General features: G+C 40.9%; 1 protein-coding gene across 4 annotated transcripts in view; it reads right to left on the bottom strand.

The window, feature by feature from the left end:
* Positions 1 to 1,821: 1,821 nt before the first annotated feature.
* ENTHD1 (ENTH domain containing 1) overlaps positions 1,822 to 22,602 on the bottom strand; it is a 61,591-nt gene continuing 40,810 nt past the window's right edge. For 3 of the 4 annotated variants that reach the window (XM_039914072.1, XM_007670220.3, XM_007670221.3), the window contains 2 exons: positions 12,071 to 12,529; positions 1,822 to 3,135 (listed from right to left, as the gene is read on the bottom strand). In XM_039914072.1, the coding sequence (XP_039770006.1) occupies positions 2,510 to 3,135; positions 12,071 to 12,529 (1,085 nt within the window). In that variant the 3' untranslated portion in view covers positions 1,822 to 2,509. Of the gene's footprint in view, positions 3,149 to 12,070; positions 12,530 to 22,602 lie in introns of all 4 variants that reach the window. The other variant, XM_029079173.2, reaches the window with a different exon arrangement.

The following is a 22,602-nucleotide window of genomic DNA, read 5'->3' on the forward strand; positions in this document are numbered from 1 at the left end:
CCTAAAGACTTAATGTTTTCAAATAAGTGATAGCTCGGTGAAAGCTAAAGTGCTCAAATTCTGTTCCAATAGTTTCTTACAAAATCTCCTATAACTGTTTTTTAGTGTCATCATCTCTGAACTGTACATAAACCAGACAACAGGAGAGCAGGACCACAGAAGTTATGTGACTTTTAAATGAGGCTGCTTCAGAGGTGATCGCAAATATATAGTTCGCCAACTTATTTGATCTAGTAAGCGAGGTGCTTATTGAATCAGGAAAAAATCCACTCTCAAATTCACCCAAGCCATGCCACTTTGAGCCTTTTTAATAAAGATAGCCGAGAAGAAACCTAATTGAGTTGTATGAACAAATACAGAAATACAGGAACTCATATCTGTGCAACCTACTTAGAGTTTTAAGTGATGTAAAAGGACAAATTTCCCAGAGGAAATTTCCCAGGCTTCCTCAGTTGCTAGTTAGGACCAGAGGTTGAGTTTCTGGCTACCTCTGAATATGTTTTCTTGGGGATCTGACTCAGGTCTCTTCGGTGAATGGCCGTGGCTCAGAACTGCCTATTCTAGGCTTCTCAATTTGCACCTATAGCAATCCCATTCATTCATTCATTCATATTTATTGAGCTCTTACTGTGGGCAGAGCACTATGCGCTTGGGAGAGTACAACAGAACAACAGACACATTCCCTGCCCACAATGAACTGACAGTCTAGAGGATGAGTTTACAGTCTCCAGGAAGGGGCTTAACACATTATGTAACCATGCTTCAAAAAGGGGTTTCACATCTCCCCCACCCCTGCATCAAAGGATGTGTTTCCCAAGCCATCCCGAAACAACAGAACTTGAATCCCATAATATCTTACTTCTAATTTCAGCCCTGCTTTTTAATAGAGTGCAACCTGATTTTCTGATGCTTATCAGTGGGATCTTTCTGCTACTTTTTTTTTTTGCTTTGAAATTATGATTTAGGAAATGAAGGCATGTCCTTTTTTATAAAGTGGGCTAATGCGACATTAATTATAGTTAGCTGTGGTAGATGCGGATATCATATTTCGGTACTCTAATGATTGCTCCTTCATCAATCAGTGGTATTTTATTGAGATGTTACTGTGTGCAGAGCACTGAACTAAGCGCTTGGCACTATGCTAAGTAAATTGGATATTTTTATACTTGATATCAAGGATTTTCCATCAAATCCGAGAAATTAAAGAGGAGACAGTATTCATAACTCATCCCGGGTACTCATTCAAGTTGATTAACTATTTATGCTGGTGAATGATAAAGAATAATTCCAATTGTCTTACTAACTGCATCCTAGGAAGAGAAGCAGGAAGTAAGATTGGTTAAAAAGATGGGGAGGATTTTTTTCCCCAAAATATCCACCTCCTGATTGTGCATACTAAAGGAGAAGACAGCCAGAGAATGGATAAATGAAATCCTCAGTTAACACCCCCTGGACTGTAAACTCATTATGGGCAGCGACCATGTCTGCTAATTACGTTGTATTAAACTTCCCCAAGCACTTAGTACTGTGCTGTGCATATAACTATCTTTTAACTATTAGTTTCCACCTCTTCCCCGTCAAACATTTTGTTGCAAGTGCCGGCAGGCAGCAAACTGACTGTGATGAGTTGAGTTTTCACTCCTTTCCCTTCCGTTTAGCCAAGTTCTAATGAAAAGTGAAATCCTCAAAAGGCAGGCAGCAGGAAAGAGGAGATGAAAGAGGGCTGGATTATCCCAAGGTTGGATTATCAAACCCTGAACAATTTGAGACTTGGCTGATTTGCAAGTTGAACTATTGAATCATGAAAAAAAAGACAAGATAAAAAATAACAGAAAAATGCTTTATTTCCCATAATGCAAGGAAAGAGTCGGTTCACTTGCATTTTTATTTTAATTTAAAATAAAAGTACAGACAATCGATCTGAGAGTTATTTGATGTTTACAGACAATTACCTGGAATTTTAACCTAGATTCTATCTGACCACAGCACCAAAAGAGGCAGGGTGGGGGAAAAGAAATTTCTGATACTTGGTTTGAATGCCTGCAGCTGAGCATAAAATTAAGTCCAGCCTATATTTAGATTCCTCCAACCTTAAAAGAGGACCCTTTAAGCCAGAGCAGAGGCACTTGCTGGCAAGGAAACTTTGTGTTTGTGAGTTGGGAAGGATTTTCTCCTTCCAGTCTAAGCTCTGGCCAAGAGGACTTCAGGTTTCAGATCTGCTAATCTTCACCTTCCACTTTAAAATCATAACATTTGAAAGGTAACATTCTTGTGCAGTCTGGATGGCTTGGAATTAGAAACCCGAAACTTTCTATGGAAGCTAAAATTATTTTTCTCATTAAATGTCCCCAAGCGTGTTGATTGATTTTTTTTTAGATACTAATACATTTTATAGGAAAAAAAGCAAAATGTCACCACAGTTCTGCAGCAGAGAATTCAAGTCAGGTGAAAGGTCAACTCTTAAACCCCCAGGAACAGTGGAATCCGTCTGGCATATCAAGAGGGTCCACTATGAAGGTGAAGACCCGACTGGTGAGTCTGTAGGAGTTGGAGAAATTCTCAAAGCCTTTTTTGTTTCCTGACTCTTCCTAGCCATGTTTACCAGGTGGCCTTTGATGATACGCAGCTCTTGTACCACATTGCTTAGATCTCCACGCAATCCCTCTAAAGCACTTTTTATCTCTCCTAAAATGACTAAAATGGGTTTGGGTGACCCATTCTCTTCAGGGAGGCTTTTGTTTGCAAGAATATTATCCCTGGACACAGAGGATAGACCCGATACCTCTTGGGTGGAAAATGCTACCCAGTCACTTTCGGAAATATCGACAGTTCTGTTTTCTAAACACGTCGGGTTTCCGGCAAGATTGGAATTATTAGGGAAAAAGTCCAGCGCATTGATATGGCTGATCTCCTCTTCGTCCGAAGACACCCCAAAGGGAGCAGGAGGGTAGTTGACTCTAATCTTCATATCTTTGAAAAAAATGGAAGAGGAGGACTTGCCCTGCGAGGGCCAGAAGGGTGATTCGTCAGAATGTTTAGGCAAAGAACAAACGACGTCCTCCACGGTAGCAGAATCAGGGGATGAGATGGAGAAGGAGGAAAAGAAGGGGGGTGTTCCTCCGGAGCTGGTCAAATCTGAAAGTTTTGTCAGTGAGAGAAAAATATTAAACAAAAACTATGGGTGATTACTGCTTAAAAATACAACTTATTCTAGAAAGTCTCACCAGAAAAGAGTAGGTAGAAAAGCATTTGAAATAATCATGAGACCTAATCAGTGCCGATTAGGAACAAACATCATATACACACTGTAGAAAACAGTGCTAGAGAAACAGCATTAGGTTGCCTCAACAAGCCAGATTTACTCCAGAATATCAATACAAATTAATACAAATTTGGAATCAATCAATCAATGGTTTTTATTGAGTGGTTACTGGGTGCAGAGCACTGTACTAAACGCTTGGGAGCATACAGTGCAACAGTATAACAGAGTTGGTAGGGAATAATTCAGTCCTCTAGGCTGTAAGTTCACTGTGAGCAGGGAATGTTATATTGAACTCTCCCAACAGCTTAGTATAGTGCTCTGCACACAGTAACTGCTCAATAAATGTCATTGATTGATTTTGTGCAAGTAAAATGTGATCAAGGAACTCTTGGGCCTCATCCTAAATGAGACAAACACTCTGTTAGCAAGTAAAATACTGAAAGCCATTCCTGGATACAGTTTTAAACCAGAAGGTTGGTGGCTGCATTAAACTACAAGTTGCCACACATAGAATGAGCTCTATTCTCCCCATTGCCAACAACTCTACTTAATGTGATTCCAAACAAGGGACTCGGTTTTCTGTTATTTTGTTCCCGAGGATAAGAACAACTCTGGAAATCTACCATTTGCTACTCAGCATCCCTGAGGAATTCTGAGAGAAATGCTTAATGTTTTATCAACAACTTCAAGGTCATCACTATCCACATCGTTACCATAACCCAGGATCAACAATTGGAATGTATTATATAGCTTTAAACAAACACTCTTCTTGTTTTCACACTGCTTTGTTTTTGCTCCCATTTTATTTTCCCCTTTTGTCCTTGTTTGCTTTTGGGGTAATGGAGATGTATCTCCGTGAGTGATAAGGAATCCCACACTATTCCCATTTCAAAGTGGTGATTAGCATGTAGGTAGAAGCAGGGACCTAAGGCCAGGCGATTAAAGAGAATTTCTTTTGGTTCCCACTCAACAAATTATGGAGAAGCTGTGATTTAAGGAGAACTTCAATGAAGGAAGGGAGGTAATTTACCGGAATTAAGGTGGGAAGATATTCAAGCAGGACTATAAAATATAAGATGGAATATAAAAACTGAATAGAATAAAGAGAGGTAAGTGAATGGCAGGAATGTGGTGTTAGACTGACGGAGCTGAAGGCAGAATTACCTAATCATTGGGAGAGAATGAGGAATTGATTTAAGTATGAGGTTCATGTAGGTTGAGTGTGAGTAAACTTAAGCATGAAACAAAGGGAGTGTCTAAAGTGTTAGGAAAAGGGAGAGAGAGGATGAAAGCAGTGAGCAGGAAGACACTTTGGGTTGAAGTATTTGAAACTACTGAAGAGGAGAAACAGTAGAACTAGTTGTGTTGTGGAGGACTGTTAATTGTTACAGTTTTGGTGCCTTTTATATGAGAGAACAGCAGGATTAATGGCCTCTTTTGGTGTCCCACTCAGTTTCTTTCACTAGCAAAAGGTGAGGAGAGAGAATAGTTCTGACAGGAGAGAGACTAGCTCTGACAAAAAACCAAGTTCCCACAACTCAAGCACAAAACGAATGTGGGGTTGGATCAGAAATATTGAGGAATACCAAGCGACAATACAGAAAGAGTAGAAAATGTTGACCCCAGTTTGGATTAGAGAGACAGCACAATTGATTGGAGGTGGGGAACTATAAAAATAATTTGTGTGGCTTAGTGGAAAGAGCATGGGCTGTTGTGAGACCTTGGGCAAGTCGGTTAACTTTTCTGTGCCTTAATTCCCTCATCTGCAAAATGGGGATTCAGTACTTGGGCTCCAATGTGAGCCCCATGTGAGACCTGATTATCCTGTGTCTACCCCAGCATTTATTACAGTGTTTGGCACATAGTAAGTACTTAACAAATACCACAATTATTATTTCCAACAGCCAACAATAATGTCACACTTTTTAACTTGAAATCCAAAAATAGTTAGATATTCCTGGATTGCTCATATGCACCTGTAATGGTTTATCAAAAATGGAAAAGGAAAATTTTTCAGTAATTTCAGTTTGAGAGGGTTTTTTTTTTTTAACAGTATTTGTTAAGCACTTTCATTCATTCATTCAATCGTATTTATTGAGCACTTACTGTGTACAAAGCACTGTACAAAGTGCTTTGGAGGGTGCGATATAACATTAAACAAATTCCCTGCCCACAACGAGCTTACAGTCTGAGATGAGCACAGTCTAGATGTGCCAGGCACTGTTCTAAGCACTGGGGTAGATAGAAGCTAATCAATTTAGACATAGTCCATGTACCACCTGGGACTCAGTATTCATCCTCATTTTGCAAATGAGGTAACTGAGGCCCAGAGAAGTGAAGTGACTTGCCCAAGGTCACACCGCAGGCAAGTGGCGGAGCCGGAATTAGAATCCAGGTCTTTCTGACTCCCAGGCCCGTGATCTACCCACAGACTCACGCTGCTTCTCACTTGGAAATTCCCACTTGTTCTAAATACAATTCATGATTTTTCAGGAGGTAGATGGTTCTCATTAACTGAACACCTTCAGAACTCCTCATTGTGCAAAACAGGGACAGCTTTTCATTATCCACTCCATCTGATTATTATTCAGAATCTTTATGCTGATTTACAATACCTGTTATGTCATAAAGTTATATCACAGGATTATGATGTCCTGACATTTTCTTTCTATAGAAAATGTCACATTTTAAGAAACCTAAGTGGCTTTTGTTTGTTCACTCGTCACTCTCATTAAGATACATTAAAGAACTAGGATTGGGGGCACCCTAAATTGTGCATAAGATCTGAAACCTGAAGCAGTGTGGCCTAGAAGCAGCGTGGTTTAGTGGAAAGAGCACCGGTTTGGGAGTCAGGGGTCATGGGTTCTAATCCCGGATCCACCATTTGTCAGCAGTGTGACTTTGGTCGAGTCACTTAACTTCTCTGTGCCCCAGTTACCTCATCTGTAAAATGGGGATTAAGACTGTGAGCCCTATCTGGGATAACCTGATAACCTTGTATCTTCCTCAGCGCTTAGAACAGTGCTTGGCACCTAATAAGCGTTTAACAAATACCATCATTATTGTTATTATTAGTGGAAAGAGTCTGGACCTAGGAGTCAGAGAACCTGGATTCCAATCCCGGCTCTGCCAGTTGTCTGCTGTATGACCTTGGCCAAGTCACTTGACTTCTCTGTGTCTCCATTTCCTCAACTGTGAAATGGAGATTCAACACAGTTCTCCCTCTTACTGAGTCTGTGAGCCCCTTGTGGGACAGGGACTGCCTCTGACCTGATTAACTTGTATCCACCCCAATGCTTAGAACAGTGCTTGACATACAGTAAGTACTTAACAAATACTCTGATAATAATGATAATAATAATGTTAGTGTTTGTTAAGCGCTATGTGCAGAGCTGGGGTAGATACAAGGTAATCGGGTTGTCCCACGTGAGGCTCGCAGTTGATCCCCATTTTACAGATGAGGTAACTGAGGCACAGAGAAGTTAAGTGACTTGTCCACAGTCATACAGCTGACAAGTGGCAGAGTTGTGATTCGAACCCATGACCTTGACTCCCAAGCCCAGGCTCTTTCCACTGAGCCATGCCGCTTATTATGATAAACAAAAGTAACCCTTTTTGCTCTGGTTCTGAACTAGAGCTAAACTCATTCATTCAATCGTATTTATTGAGCACTTACTGTGTGCACGGCACTGTACTAAGCGCTTGGGAGAGTACCATATAACAAACAGACACACTCCTGCCCACAGAGATCTCACAGTCTAGAGGAAAATGGGGCTAAATGGAGGGACTGGATTATTTGGAGGGCTGGGGTTGATTAAGACACAAAATTCCTTTTCTTTACGGTGTGTTTTAGACGGGTATATTAGATTAGATCCATATCGATAGAGCTTTGTGCTTTCCTAAACCCAACTCCTGCTGAAATCGTTGTGGGCTTAGAAGCCTGGGGTCAGCTTAGCCTATTTTGCTACCCCACTGGGCAGAACAGAGGCCCAGGACTCCCTACAGCTCTTTTAAACCCCTCTGACCAGAAGGAACTGGAAGATAGCTTTTAGCAGTTGTTTGCTGAAATGATTTCTTCACATTTCTTTTGGAGGATCGTTAATTGTTACAATCTGGGTGCCTTTTATATAAAACAGAAAAATAGCATGATTAATGGCTTCTTTTGGTGTCCCACTCGGTTTCTTTCACTAGCAAAAGGTGAGGAGGGAGAGAATAGCTTTAACGAAAGACCAACCCCACTAGCCAAATACCAAAGCACAAAATTGAACAAATAATAAAGGAATAGAGTGGTAGGTCGAAATAAAAATTCGTGCCAATGATGACAACAGGATATGTGCGGATTCTTTCTACTGCCGATTAGATAATACATCCTCACTAGAAAAACAAATCTACGAAATGTAGAATTAAAATTTTTGACCATGATTGCAAAGGGCAAATCTAATGGCAGATTTTTTTTAAAAATAATTTCTAATACCTCCTAGGTCTTAAGGATGCTAATCTGTCTTATTACGGAGTTAACATTAGAAAGCCTTGCTCCTAGAGGTTTCTGCAGCATCGCAATGATTTGGTAGAAGACTTGTAGTCTCAGCTAAGAACAGAATGTCTTTGCCAGGATGTTTTGTAGCCTCGAGAACGGTTCTTGAGTGGTCTCCACCCTCTTGCCAGCTCTGGGGATTGTCCTGAGGCAACCCAAGACCCCAAGCGCTTTGTGTGTTTGTGTGTGTCTGTGTGTGTTGGGAGGTGTGGGGAGGAATGGAGCCTGAAAGGAGAGCTCTGCCTATCCATCAAGGGCAAGGGCTGATGTCTGCTTCCTGGGGTGGGCGCGGATTGTAGGGGTAATGATATGTGACTTTAAAAACACTCCTCTTATCTGCATTGCTCAATCCCTGCTCATCTGGGGTGGAAACTTAACATCAGGCTTGTTCAAGTCAAAAATAGATCTTCCTGCTGAAAAATTATCTGGAAAATAATGCCTGTGTGGACATGGTCTTTAAATCATGCAGTTAGTGTGGAAAGTAACTAGCCCCCCACCCATCAAAAGGAGAGAGCAGGCCGCTGAGGGGAAAGAATCTGAAGGTAAAGACAAACAAAAGGAGAGGAGGGGAAGGAAAACAGAAAGCCCCGTTGGCCAGGAAAAGCCCACCCTGAAAAAAATAAGGAAATGAATGAGAGAGATAGGAGAGAACCTAGGAAAGTCATGAGGGGAGAACTCAGAGAATGCAAAAGAAAGTCATGACGGGAAGAGAAATAAGGTTCAGGGATGTAGAGGAAAATCTAGCAACAAAGAAGTCATCCTGAGGGGAAACAAAAAAGGAGGGACGTGCAAACGGGCAGTTGAAGGGAAAAAGCCAAGATATTAGGTTATTATACATTCATATATGTTATAGAGTCACCTAGGTTACTATAACTCTGACAAATAACATATATGAATGTTACCTAAGACAAAAGGAAAAAATGAGACCTCATATAAAACATTCAGAATCAAAATGGTTGATCATTCTGGCAGTGATGTTGCTCTTGACGGATTCCATCACTTTAAAATATTTCAAAAATTCAAGAATAAGAGTACACTTTCCAACTAGTATTAGAAGAATCATTTACGGTTCAATCAACATATTTCACTATTGCAGCAGGAAGATACATAGGGAAAAAAGATTAATGTCTCCATACTCAAGTAATTTCCATTCTAATGGAGACATCGCGAATGCTTCAGCGTGGCCTAATGGATAGAGCCCATTCATTCATTCAAGTGAATTTATTGAGTGCTTACTGTGTGCAGAGCACTGTACTAAGCACATGGGAGAGTGCAAAATAACAATATACAGACCCATTCTCTGCCCACAATGAGATTACAGTCCAGAGGACTGTAAATTCTCAGCCAGGGCCCGAGAGTCAGGAGGACCTGTGTTCTAATTCCATTTCCACCACTTGTGTTATTTATTAAGTGCTTATTATGTGCCAGGCGCTGTACTAAGTGCTGGGGTGGATACAAGCAAATCGGGTTGGACATAGTCCCTGTCCCGCATGGGACTCACAATCTCAATCCCAGTTTTTCAGATAACTGAGGCACAGAGAAGTGAAATGCCCAAGGACACACAGCAGACAGGTGGCAGAGCAGGATTAGAACCCATGACCTTCTGACTCTCAGGCCCGTGCTCTATCCACTATGCCACTTGTCTGCTGTGTGACCTTGGGCAAGTCGCTTCACTTCTCTGTGCCTCTTTTACCTCCTATTCATAGGTGTATTTGCCAATAGTACATTTTATTGAAGTTCGGCATGATAGGCTGCACTCAGACAAATGGGATATTTTTGCCGGGAGACTGCATCCTCATCCATTCCTCCTACTTGGACTGGGAGGCCACTGATTGATAACTCTATATAAGGGTGCTTTGGGCTTATTGTTACCCTCCAAATCAAAGGCTGCTTGCCTGGATTCTTAGGAGAAAAACATCAGTAGATCGATAGTATATATTTAGTGCCTCTGTGTGCAAACAATCAATCGATGGTATTAATTAAGCACTGACTTAAGTGCTTGGCAGAGTACAGCAGAATTAGTAGACGTGATCTCTGCCTTCAAGGATCTTATAGTCTAGCTGGAGAGAGAAGAACTAAAATAACTTGCAAATAGGAAGAAGCGGTACAGTACAAAGGTAGGCAGCTAAAGGGGGATGTGAGTATCTAAATCCTTAGGTGGTGTGGAATTGGCAGTTGTAGGAGGTGAGAGATTAATCGGGGAAGGCTTCCTGGAGGAGATAGTCTTTCAGAAGGGCAATGCCACTTGGAAATGGAAAAGCATAAAATAGCTAGCAATCTGGCAGGCATGACGATGCCAGACTTTCCTTGGTGTTTTGTGCCTTCAGAAACCTTATTTTGGACTGTCAAATGCAATTTACACCAATTTTAGGTTGGGACTCACCTTTAGGTTTGTCCCTTGCAGATTTGGCCCTCAAATGGAAAATGATCTTCAAAAAAATACACTTGACAAGTTAAGCTGGCTAAATTTGACAGAAATAGTCATGAATTTTGAAGGATTACTGGTGTGACTAGGCCCAAAGATTGCTTTTCTTGCAAAACTGCCTAACTGAAATGTACACTCCATTGTCAAAAATTAGTAGTAGAACTGGTAGAATTCATGGATTCATGCATTCATTCAGTGGTATTTCTTGAGCGTTTACTGTGTGCAGAACACTGTACTAAGCGCTTGGGAGAGTACGGTATAACAATAAACAGAGTCCCTGTTAGACCCTAAACAGGTCTAGAAGGGGAGAAAGACATAAATAGAAATAAATACATGACAGATCTGTACATAAGTGCTGTGGGGCTGGGAGGAGAAGTGAAGAAAGGGAGCAAGTCAGGGCAACTCAGAAGGGAGTGGGAGAGAGAGGAAAAGGGTCTTAGGGAAGGTTTCTTGGAGGAGACGTGCCTTCAGTAAGGCTTTGAATGAGGCCACAGTAATTGTCCATCAGTGGTATTTATTAAACATTTACTGTGTGCAGAGCACTGTTCTAAGTGCTGGGAGAGAATCCCCAGGTGAGAATTGGACATAATCTCTGTCCCTCTGAAGGGCTCACCTACTTTTTAGTGATGTCTGAAGCAGTGCGTTGAAGACTTCCTAGAGTTCATGCAAGTTGACTAACTGCCCAACACTGATTGGCTTCCAAGACAAAAGCCCTAACTTCAAAATGCCATTAGAGCAGATCAATAGCTCAGACCCTCAGGATTCTGATTCCAAACATAACAGTAAAGACACCCGGGAGGAATAGAATAGTGGTTGTTTCCGTGACAGCCCTCCTCGTGGATATGGATGTACCAATTTTTCCTTGTAACAGCCCATCATGGGCCTATCATTCCTGTATCTTTGAATCTTTCTAACAGCTCTAACTTTCCCTCTAATAAAACTTTATGGACTTCTCATCCATTAATCTATCCAACCTATTATCTCAATGAAAAAGCTAGGTTGACCATGAAACCACTGACCACTAATCCCTTGAATAGTGGAAAGGGAGGAGTGCAAATTATTTTTCACATTTCTCCTGTAGCTTTCTCTACTCTTTCACGTGGCACTCTTCTCGTTGAAACTAATCTGTGCACTTCTGGGAATCTCAATATAACAATTTTGGTTATTTTCATTTATGGGGTGCCTTTCATCTGAGCCAAAGGTACTTTCAAAACATTATGTTCATAATGGCTAGTAAGCATTATTACATCCAATAAGGGACAATACGGTTAATATTTGGACGAATGCCTGAACCAAAAATTGTACTTGCACTATTCCTCTTCAAGGAATAGACAAAATTACATAATACGGGGTTCAAACAGTTTTCAGGCATCAGACGAGAATTGGGATCTTACCCCAGTATCTCATTCATCTTGCACCGCATTGCATCCTTCTTTAATGTTTTCAGAGAAGAGGGTGTGAGAGAGGGAGAAGACTGAGATAGCATACAGTTCAGTCCGGAGACCAAAACACACACAAATATGAAATTTCTTCCTTGCACAGACCCAGAGTAACTGCCTCAGCTATCAAACAGGAAGCTCTTATTTAATGCTGGTTGTTTCTAATTTGATCTCCATTTATGTGGCTCATTGCCTGTGGTAAATCTCTTCCCCAAGTGCTGGTAACCCAAGATATCAATTATGTCTTAGCACCTTTATCTAAAGGAGCGGCTTCCTAGCTGAGAATTACCACTATGGCAGGCTTATTGTGCAAGCCCTAGGTGAAAAAAGAGGGAGAGAAAAGGAGAGATGATGTAAAAGGATAAAAATAAAAGCTTAATACACACACCATGCAGGGTCATAAGACTCACCATGTTGTGTGTAGGGGTTGGAGCCCACACTATCCACCGGAACAATACTGGAGGCCCGCGGACTGAAGTTTGGCAAAGCCGTTTTACTCATCTCTGGATATTGTTTGGAAGAAGACAAAGTCGATTTCAGATACTTCCTACTTTCACTTCTCCTGGAAGGGTGAAACGCTTTCAACACAGAAGAAACATAAAGGGTCTCAACAGAAGCCTGGGGCTTGTGAGAAAATTTGTCTGAGGTTGAGAACTTTAAATTGGTATTAACAAACTCTTCTCCATTTGGGGACCAAATATCGTGCATCATTCCCAGTGCTTCAGAATCGTTCAGAGCCGAGGGCTTTCCTGGAGGCAGCTGTAAAGGTTTTCGGTTAGCAAAATTTGAAATTGTTATGTCTGGTCTCCTCCCTGACTCCAGATTTCCTTGGGCAAATGAGCTTTGTTCCATAGAGGCAGGTACTGCTTCTGTAAAGCAACAAATCAGAATTTTAATTTTATTTTAAAACCTACTTCTTGTACAGTAGCATCCAATCTCCTCTGGTTATAAGACTTAGACCTACCACTGATGTTCCGGTCTACTTTTTGAGCAGTTTCCTCGGTGTCGTGAAGGTGCCAAAATTAACATCAAATCACAAGCAATTAAATCCTAGAAAGCTATCCATGATACCTAGAATGCAATCAGTTTTCTAGCATTTTAGCAATCAGTGCTCACTGCAAGGCAGCTTTGCTGGATCATCATCTTCAGTGGTATTTATGGAGAACTTACTGTGTAGAGAACCCTATACTACACGCTTGGGAAAGTAAAATATAACAGAGTTGGTAGACACGTTCCCTATCCGCAGTGAGCTTGCAATCTAGAGGGATGGTACCAGGACTTTCCGCCAGCTGCTTTATAGGAAACCGAGGTGAGGGGACTGTAAGCAAGAAGGAAGAGAAAGCATTTTAAGCTTTTAGTGAGCCACAACCCCCAAATGATAGTGCACAGCTGAAGTCTTTGGCAAGATGAACAGGGGCAAACCAACCATATTGACTTGCAGCCTTCAAAAATGGAGTAGTCTTTTTTAGCAGAGGTTTGGAACCATTCCGTATACTAGGCCTCCCCCAGTTCCTTCTGGATCACAGACTGGCTGCATCCCCTTATATCGCCTACCTCCACAGAGTAAGATTGGGTTAATTAGGACTAGAAGGCTGTAATACCCACAGCATAGGCCAAAACTCAGACTGGAGAAGGTAGACGTCTGTCATGACTTAAGGCAATTAGGTTACATAGGAAAATGTAGTAGGGGTGGGGTCCAGGAGAGAAACACAATAATAATCTTATGCTGGGAAGCAATGTGCCTAGTGGAAAGAGCACGGGTCTGCATCAGAGGATGTGAGTTCTAATCCCAGCTCTGCCACATACCTGCTGTGTGACCTTGGGCAGATCACTAGCTTCTCTGTGTCTCAGGTCCCTCACCTGCCAAATGGGGATTCAATGCTTGTTCTCCCTCCTACTTAGACATAGGCCCCATGTGGGACCTGATCACCTTGCATTCCCCCCCAATGTTTAGTACATCGCTTGGCACTTAGTAAGGGCTTAACCAATATCCCATTTGTTAAACGCAAAGCTTAAAGGGAATCTAAAATTTAGGTTCTGCCTGGCCTTGAGATGTTTGCTTTGGCAAAAGTCCTGTGTCTTGTTAACTCTGGAATAGTATGCATCCTGCTCCTTTGATAAGGTACCCAAACAATCCTTGTTTGAGTAATAGGAAGAAAATTAAATCCTTTTTGAAAGTAGGAGTGGATGATTGCTCAAACAGTGTAAGACAATGAGCTCTTCAGGGAAGGGCACAAGATGTGGGTAATCTGGGTAAACTCTCCATAACAGGGGAGCAGTGTAGCCTAGTGGAAAGAACATGGACTTGGAAGTCACAGGACTTGAATTCAAATCCTAGCTCCATTGCTTAACAGGGAATCACTTAACCTCCCTGCGTCTCAGTTTCCTCATCCAGAAAATGGGGATGAAATACCTGTTCTCCCTCCTACTTAGTCTCTGAGCCACACAAGGGGCAGAGACTCTGTCTTTTCATGCATTCGATTGTATTTATTGGGTGCTTACTGTATGCAGAGCACTGTACTAAGTGCTTGGGAGAGTACAATATAACAACAGTCTCTTTCTCTGCCCAGAGTTATCTTGTATCTTGTATATTCCCCAGTGCTGAATACAAAATTGGACACAGTGAGCAGTTTGCAAATGCCGTCATTATTAATTATAACAAGAAACTTTCAGGCAAGCTTTTCTCTATCACTGGAGAGAAAAACAAAGACCCATCTCGAGGCAGCCCTCTCTCATCTCCAAATAAAGGTATGTGGTCTATTAGTGCTGTTCCAGATAATAATAATGATATTTGTTAAGTGCTTACTATGTGCCAGGCACTGTACTAAGCGCTGGGATCGATACTAGGAAATCGGGTCGGACAGAGTCTTAATATCCATTTGATAGACGAGGTAACTGAGGCCCAGGGAAGTGAAGTGACTTGCCCAAGGTCACACACCAGATAAGTGGCAGGAGGGATCAGTTCACAAGCAAGCTCCAGATTGGAATTCCAAGCCATTAGGACCCTCTCTGCGGATTACGAACATTCTTCACCGATGCCCTTTTCATTTTTCTGTTGTTCCCACTGCCTTTTTTCTGGTTTGCCCTTTAATGTATTTTATATCTCATCATATTGTGATTCTAATAATAGGTGTTACATTCCAGTGGAGTTGCTCTGTTGCTGTGACCAATTCTCATGTTAGCTTGATGCACAAAACCCTATTATAGATTACAAAGAGAGTCTTGGCAGGTATGATGAGATTAAAAAAAAAAAGAAGCAACCTGTTGAAATGTATTTCTGATTGGTTTAAAAATTCATGACTGGAGGGATTCCTGTTTTAGTAATTATGCTTCTCAAAGGAAAGAGTGCCTCGAGATAAAACAAAGGCCAATATGCTATCAGCAAGAGTTTTATATTGTTAACGTAGTAGATAGATTGAAAAAATGTACTAATGCACCAATTTAAGGTAGATACGGATGATTTTTAAAGGCACGGTATGTCTAGCTAAATAATATATTAGAACTAAGTGTTTAATTCTTTCTGCGGGTTCGTGTGTGAACTGAATAAATTTTGAATAAATAGCTCTCCTAGTAAACAAGTTGTAAGCTTCAGGAAGGTGGTGACTGTATGTTTCTGATGTACTCTTCTAAGAGCTTAGGACAGCGTTTTGCCCTCGGTAAGTGCTCGGTAAATGCCACTGAAAATGATGACGGGAAATGGAGGTAGGAGAGGGGTTCGTACTGCTCAAATTTACATCGTGGTTTGAAAATGGGCAAAAATATAGCATGATTAACTGCAAATGAATAATGCTTTTCTACCTTTCCAAATGATAAACGAGGGCTAACTGGTAATATTGGAAAGTGTAATATATTCTTGTTTACTGACAGTTTTTTCGTCCCCTGACGTACATCCCAAATGTACAGCTCATCCCCCACTCACTAGGTGATTCAATAAGTACAATTACTACCTCTTCCTTTGCTGTCTCTGCCATTCCATTCTTAATGCCTGGCCTCCTATTTAAAGGCTGATAGGCATAAATGAGATTTGAAAAATTTGTTTTCAGCTTCACTTTTCAGCTTTTTTATACAAGTAGTCAAGAAGAGGCCTATCCATTCCATTCCTAGCTTGGGCAGTGGCTAGTGAGCAGAAGGCCATCTGCTAAAGGTCAAAGATTACCTGTGCTTGGCAGCAGCGGCATGGGAGAGAGTGGAGGGCAGAGACTCGAGTTGACTGCACGGAAGGAGGCGATGGTCAACCACTTTTGAATTTTTACCAAGAAAACTCTAGGGATACACTACCAGAATGATTGCTGATGGCAGTGGGGTGCTCTGGGAGAGATTTGCTCATGGCGTCGCTAAGGGTCAGAGACAACTCGACGGGGTAAGACAAGACTATGAAGACTTTCCGAAGAATCACTAGAAGGTAAGTGTACACTTCTTCACCTCTAAGTTGGACAGTTCTTTTAAAATCTTTGGTCCATAAAAGTTTCTATTTGGGATTTGTTTCCTTTTTTTGCATCATCTAGAATCATATTCACTGGAGGGCCAGGAACTCTAACTCGTGCCTGTGTATTTTTTTTCCAGTGCCAGAGCTCTGTACATAGTAAGACCTTAGTATCATTACTACGATTACTATGTCATTTATATGTTCTGATGCTAGAGGTGGAAATTATTAGCCCACATTAGTACATTAAGAGATAACTCAAATTATGCTACCTTCTGCGGACAAGGCCAGGAATATTGCTTAGGTCTTTTGTTGAATGTACTTTATCCCCCCAGGGAATTACATCTAATGCATATTAGTTAAAATTTAACGATTTCTAAACTGAATATTATCTGAGGTCATAAAAATAATAGCAATAATAATTGTAGTTATTTATGAAGTGCTTCTATGTGCCAAGCACCGCACGAAGCACTGGGGTAGATCCAAGATATGATAAGTTGGACACAGTCCCTGTCTCACATGGGACTCACAGTCCAGTTAGGAGGGAGAACAGGTACTTCAGTGCTATTTTATAGATGAGGCAACTAAGGCCCAAGAAAATCTAAGTGACTTGCTCAAGGTCATGCAGCAGCAAGTAGCAGAAGCAGAAATAGAACCCAGGCCCGCTGACTCCCTGGCTACACTCTCTTTCCACTAGGCTATGCTCCTTCTCAGTCTTTACAAATCTTACCAAGGATTTTGATTTAAAATGAAAGTAAAATTTTTCGTTGTTTTTCTAACTTGAACCCCTAATCTTGAGGTGCCAATAGGATTATTTGATTTTAAGTTGGGTGTACATTTTTAACTACTGGGGGCTAGCGATACTAAATTTTAATTTTTAATTTTCCAGTTACCTCAAAATTGGGAGAAAGCAAGGGGAGGGATGAAATCTAAACTGCTTTTTTTCATACTTTGCAGACCCATGTTATAACAAAACCTGTTGTGGTGTTTCTTATTTATGACTGCACATGCTTCAAAATGATATGATGCTAATTATAGTCTAACAATAAATCGCTTTAATTTTTAAAAAATTAAATGAAAGATGTGCTTCAAAACAAAACCAGGAAGAACACATCCTTAGTTTAAAATGCCTTTCACTGGAAATATGTCTAAATATGATTAAATTTACACCTATCAATACAGAAATTCAAAAAACAGACTACAGACAACCATTTGAGGTTCTCAAAAATCAAAATTTATCCGTAAACAAAATAAGTTTCGTCCCTAAGGTGAAATTTGAGGTGCATTACACTCTAAGTTCCTTGTGGGCAAGGATCTATTGTAATGTACTCTCCCAAGTGCTTAGTTAGGTGCTCTGCCCAAACTAAATGCTCAATGAATTTATTGTGTTAAGCACAACAATCTAGAAATAGACCATAAATGCAGTTTTTGTTTTTAAAGAAAAAGTAAATAGATTAGATTTATCAGAACATGTGGTGCGAATTTTTTCCCAATTAAAGTTATCATTAATTCTTTACTGGGTTTTATTTTGTGTGTGTGTGTGTTTTTTAATTTGGGTAGAAACAAGTTTAAATTTCAAAAGCCTTTTCTTTAGTGATGCATATCTGATGGAGTCTACATAGTAAGTATTTCTTCAGTAAAATTATCCCTTACAGGAGTTTGCAAATGAGGCAGTTAGTTGAATGAACTGTCTGATTTCACATTCCCCTGTTAATATACATAACAATGACCAAGATAACCTTGCTTAATCCACAATTTAATAAAATTCAAATCCTGACTTTAAGGAGAAGGTTCTTTCTGAGTGAGAAATTTGGTGCTTAGTCCAGGGGGCTGATTATACAAGGAAACTAGAAATTCTTTACAGTGTGAAAAGGGAAAATCCCCAGAAAAAAGAAAAAGAAATACTTATGTTGCAGTTTTAAATGACTAGCCTTTCCAGATATCACTTTTCAAAATATAGATTGATTCTCTTGTTGACCAAAGCGTGATTGGCAGGTCCTTATATATCAACCAAATCAACTAAATTCGTGTGACAAAATTAGGATGGATTTGTAATTCATTTAATTTCATTTTAGCAGTTAAGGAATCAAGAAAAACTTAAAATTTTTTATAGAATTCTCACCTTCCCCCCCCAGATTTAATCTTATTTTAAAAGAAATTATTTGGGGGTTAGAAATCAGGTTAAATTGAGTAAGGCCCTAAAAATGCATGTTTATGATTAAGACATAAAAAAGACAAAGTGAAAATGTATTGGAAATGTTTGTACTTTGCTAAATTTGAACACGGAAAAATGGAAAGTTAGAATAAAAAGTTGTTTTTTTAATTTGGAGAAATGTCTTTTCACCTCATTTCTTCTATAAACCTTCTTTAAAGATAAATAATATTGAGTACTAGAGTAACCAGCCCAAGTAATATCTACAATTAAAAGTATCAAGAGAACCATCATTAGTAGTAGTAGTATTATCATTATTGTATTTTGTTAAATTTACTGTGTGTCAAGCACTGCTCTAAGCACTGGGGTAGATAAGATTTAATTAAATTGGACACAGTCCCTGACCCACATGGGACCCACAGTCTAAAAAGGAGAGAGAACAGGCACTGAATCACCATTTTACCGGTTAGGAAACTGAGGCACAGGGAAGTGAAATGCCTTGCCCAAGGTCACACAGCAGGCACCTGTCAGAGTCAGGATTAGAACCGAGGTCCTCTGACTCCCAGGCCTGTGGTCTTTCCAATAGGCCATGATACTCTTCCATCCCCAAATTATATATCCACTGTCATTTTGCCATAGTTGGGGGAATCAAAGTATGCAAATTTTATATTTGTGCAATACAGTACTCCTCATCTTCCCACACAAACCCTCACCTCTCCACAACATTCCTAGACAACGTCACCGTCCTCCTTGTCTCACAAGCTCAGAGCTTTGGCATTAACCTCAACTCATCTCTCTCATTCAACCCTCATACTCAGTCAGTCACCACATCCTGTCAGTTCTACTTTCACAACATCTCCAGAATACGCCCCTTTCTCTCCATCCAAATTGCTACCGCCCTGGCTTAATGGCTTATCATCTCCTGCTTCAAAATACTGCATCTTTCTCCTCCCTGGCCTCCCGGCCTCCAGCCTCTCCCCTTACTTCGCTCTGCTTCCTGGATCATTTTTCCAAAAAAAAAAGTTCTGTGCAGGTCTCACCTCTCCTCAAAAATCTCCAGTGGCTGCTCTGCATCAAGCAGAAACTACTGCAGCGCGGCTCAGTGAAAAGAGCCCGGGCTTGGGAGTCAGAGCTCATGGGTTCGAAGCCCGGCTCTGCCACTTGTCAGCTGTGTGACTGTGGGCACTTAACTTCTCTGTGCCTCAGTTCCCTCATCTGTAAAATGGGGATTAACTGTGAGCCTCACGTGGGACAACCTGATTACCCTGTATCTGCCCCAGCGCTTAGAACAGTGCTCTGCGCATAGTAAGCGCTTAACAAATACCAACATTATTATTATTTAAGGGACTCAATCGGCTCCCCCGCTCCTTCCTCACTTGGTTCACCTCCCGCTACAACCCAACCTGCACACTCTGCTTCTCTAGTGCCGACCAACTAGCGTACCTCGATTCCATCTCTCTCACCGTTGACCTCACGTCCTCCTTCTGACCTCAAACAGACTCCCTCTTTAAACTGGATAGACCACTGCTCTCTCCATCTTCAAAGCCCTGTCAAAAACCCGGACTACTTTCTCATTTTCCCTCCCTATTTACTTTCCCTTCTGTGTTGCCTATGTACTTGGTCTGCACCCTCTAAGCACTTGGATACTCACCCCACACAGCCCCACGGCACTTAGGTAATACATATCCTTATACCCTGCTGCATGCCCTCTCTGTAATTTATTTTAATGTCTGTCTCCCTGATTAGATTGCAAGCTCCTTGAAGGCACTCATTACTCTATCGTATTGTACTTTACAAAGTGCATAATACAGTACTCTGCACATACAAGGGTTCGATAAATAACCACTGATCAATGGATTGTAATACTTTCAGAGGAAATGTAACTTAGCATCAGCAGAAATATTTGATGAGCACCTACACTGTACTTGGGATGCACACAATAGGACGAGTTGCTTGGGAAACCTAAACTAGAAGTGCTTCTACCCTGGTTAGCACTCTTAGTTAGATCAGTGAAACCAGGATATTACGCATAACAGCACTAAATGAAGTAAGTATAGTTTCCTCCCTGGAGAGTCTGTTCCCTCAATCTAAAAAGCCACCGTGCTGGTCCAGGCCTCGTCATAGTCCAATCTGACTAGTACATGAGCCTCCTTACTGGTCTCTCTGCCTATAGGATCATCCCTTTCCAGTCAGTACTTCACTGTGCTGCCCAAATCAGCTTCCTATAAAATTGTTCCGTCCACATCTCTCCACTCTTCCAAAACCTTCAATTATTACCCATTCCTTGCCACATCATGCCTAAACTCCTAACAGATGGTTTTAAGGCACTCAATCAATTTTCTCCTTCTGTCTTATCTATTCTTGTTTCCCACTACATCCCAGATCACACTCTTTGCTCCTTCTTAGCTAACTTTCTCACTGTGCCTTGTTCTCATCTCTCCCACCACTGACTCCAACCCCACACTCTTCCTTCTACTGGAATTCCCACTTCATCTCCAAGAGTCCACAGCTCTCTAAAAGTTCAAAATTCTCCCCAGTTCATTTCAACTCTGTGATGTATATCCTATTTCCTTCTATATTTCCTCTTTATTTCTATCCTATTTATTTCTATTGCTTTAACATCTGTCTCTCCTGGTAGAATGTAAACTCTGTGAGGGCAGGGACCGTGTCTACTAAACCTCTTTTCCTCTTTTATAAGCTTAGTGAAGTGTTCTACGCAACAGCAGTTGCTCAATAAATACGGAGGACAGATGGATGGATTGGAAACTCTGCCCGAGATTCGGCTTAAATGACCAGTAAATCCATCACTCAATCGATCAATGGCATATTGAGTGCTCACCTTGTGCAGAGTACTGTACTAAGAGTTTGGGAGAGTACAATACAATATAGGCAGTACACTCCAACCCTACCCTCAAGGACCTTATAGTCCAGTGGGGAAGACAGACACAAAAATATAATACAAATAGGGCAATGGCAGAGTACAAGGATAGGTAAGCAAGTGCTGTGGAGGTGGGGGTGGGGTGAGTGTCATCCCCCCAGAGTTAGTGACTTTAACATTTTCATTAAATCTGAATCTTGTTTTTGAACCAAAATCATCATCATCATCTTCAGTGGTATTCATTGAGCGCTTCTTTGTGTAGAGCACTGGACTAATCGCTTGAAGAAGTACCATACAACAGAGTTGGCAGGCGTGGTCCCCAAGAAAATAGCAAAAAGGTTTGTATCTGTTATTTTGACCTACTCCTTTGGCCCACAGTTCACATCAATTATGAAAAGAAAGGTGGTGTCTACAAAATACCCCCACCTCACAGCACTTATGCACATAGCCTTAGAGTCTGCCATCAGTTATTCAGTGAGCTTAGGGATCTCTGCTTAGTACAAACCTGGAACTCAAAAATTCTATATCAAGGGTGTGACTGTGTTGAAAATGAAATTTTTGTTCTTAGAATTAATTTTTAAAAACGGAGTTTTTAGGGATACGTGGTTACCATTCAGCTATACTATTTCCCCAATACAAAAACTGCAGATTCTTCACTTTGTTTCTCTTCTTTTACATCCTCATGAAAAGAGAGGTGGTGTCTACAAAATACCCCCACCTCACAGCACTTATGTACATAGCCTTAGAGTCTGCCATCTTCCTGTCTGTAATTTATTTTAATATCTTCTCCCCATCTAGACTCCAAGCTCCTAGTGGGCAGTAATCATGTCTACCAATTCTGTTGCCTGGTGTGCACCCAAGCTCTGCACCCAGTAAGTGCCCAATAAATACCACTGACTGAATGCTTGGATAATTTTGTACTGCAACTGTGACATTTTAAACCAGTTTGGTTTTTTTAATCTTACTAAGCCACTAGAATGGAAGAAAGGGAATTTCATTTTGTTCTTAACCAACTAGGTCAGGCACTGCCTTGTCTATTTTGTCTGGTTTTCTGGTGTTTAGTCTGATTTGTGGAATAAGGGAAGCAGCTTGGAGAAGAGCCACCGTTGCAATTTTGGAAGAAGCCTACTATCTACAGGGAATTCAGGCTACATTCTGGAACACTTCTGACTGCAACCAACAAGAGAAGAAACTCAAAAGTAACTCCAGACCTTACCCCATATCTTCTGCATGAAAATTCTGGCAGGTACAGACATGACCAGGAGTCATGATTTTCTTATTTTTTTTTTTACAAGGAAACACTCAGACAGGTCCCTTTAATATCCCATGGACAACCCACCATTCAAAATGAGTAATTAGGTGAAAGAAATTAGATTGCTCAGAGAAAAGGATTAAAGATTGCTGAAGTGTCATGCTTTTAGTAACTGCCATTTTAGTCATACCTCACTTGCCTTCCCCCCAAAATGAGTCAGATATGTCAGACTTTTAA

The sequence above is a fragment of the Ornithorhynchus anatinus genome, chromosome 14 (genome assembly GCF_004115215.2).
Source record: "Ornithorhynchus anatinus isolate Pmale09 chromosome 14, mOrnAna1.pri.v4, whole genome shotgun sequence".
In the NCBI taxonomy this organism is placed as follows: domain Eukaryota; kingdom Metazoa; phylum Chordata; class Mammalia; order Monotremata; family Ornithorhynchidae; genus Ornithorhynchus; species Ornithorhynchus anatinus.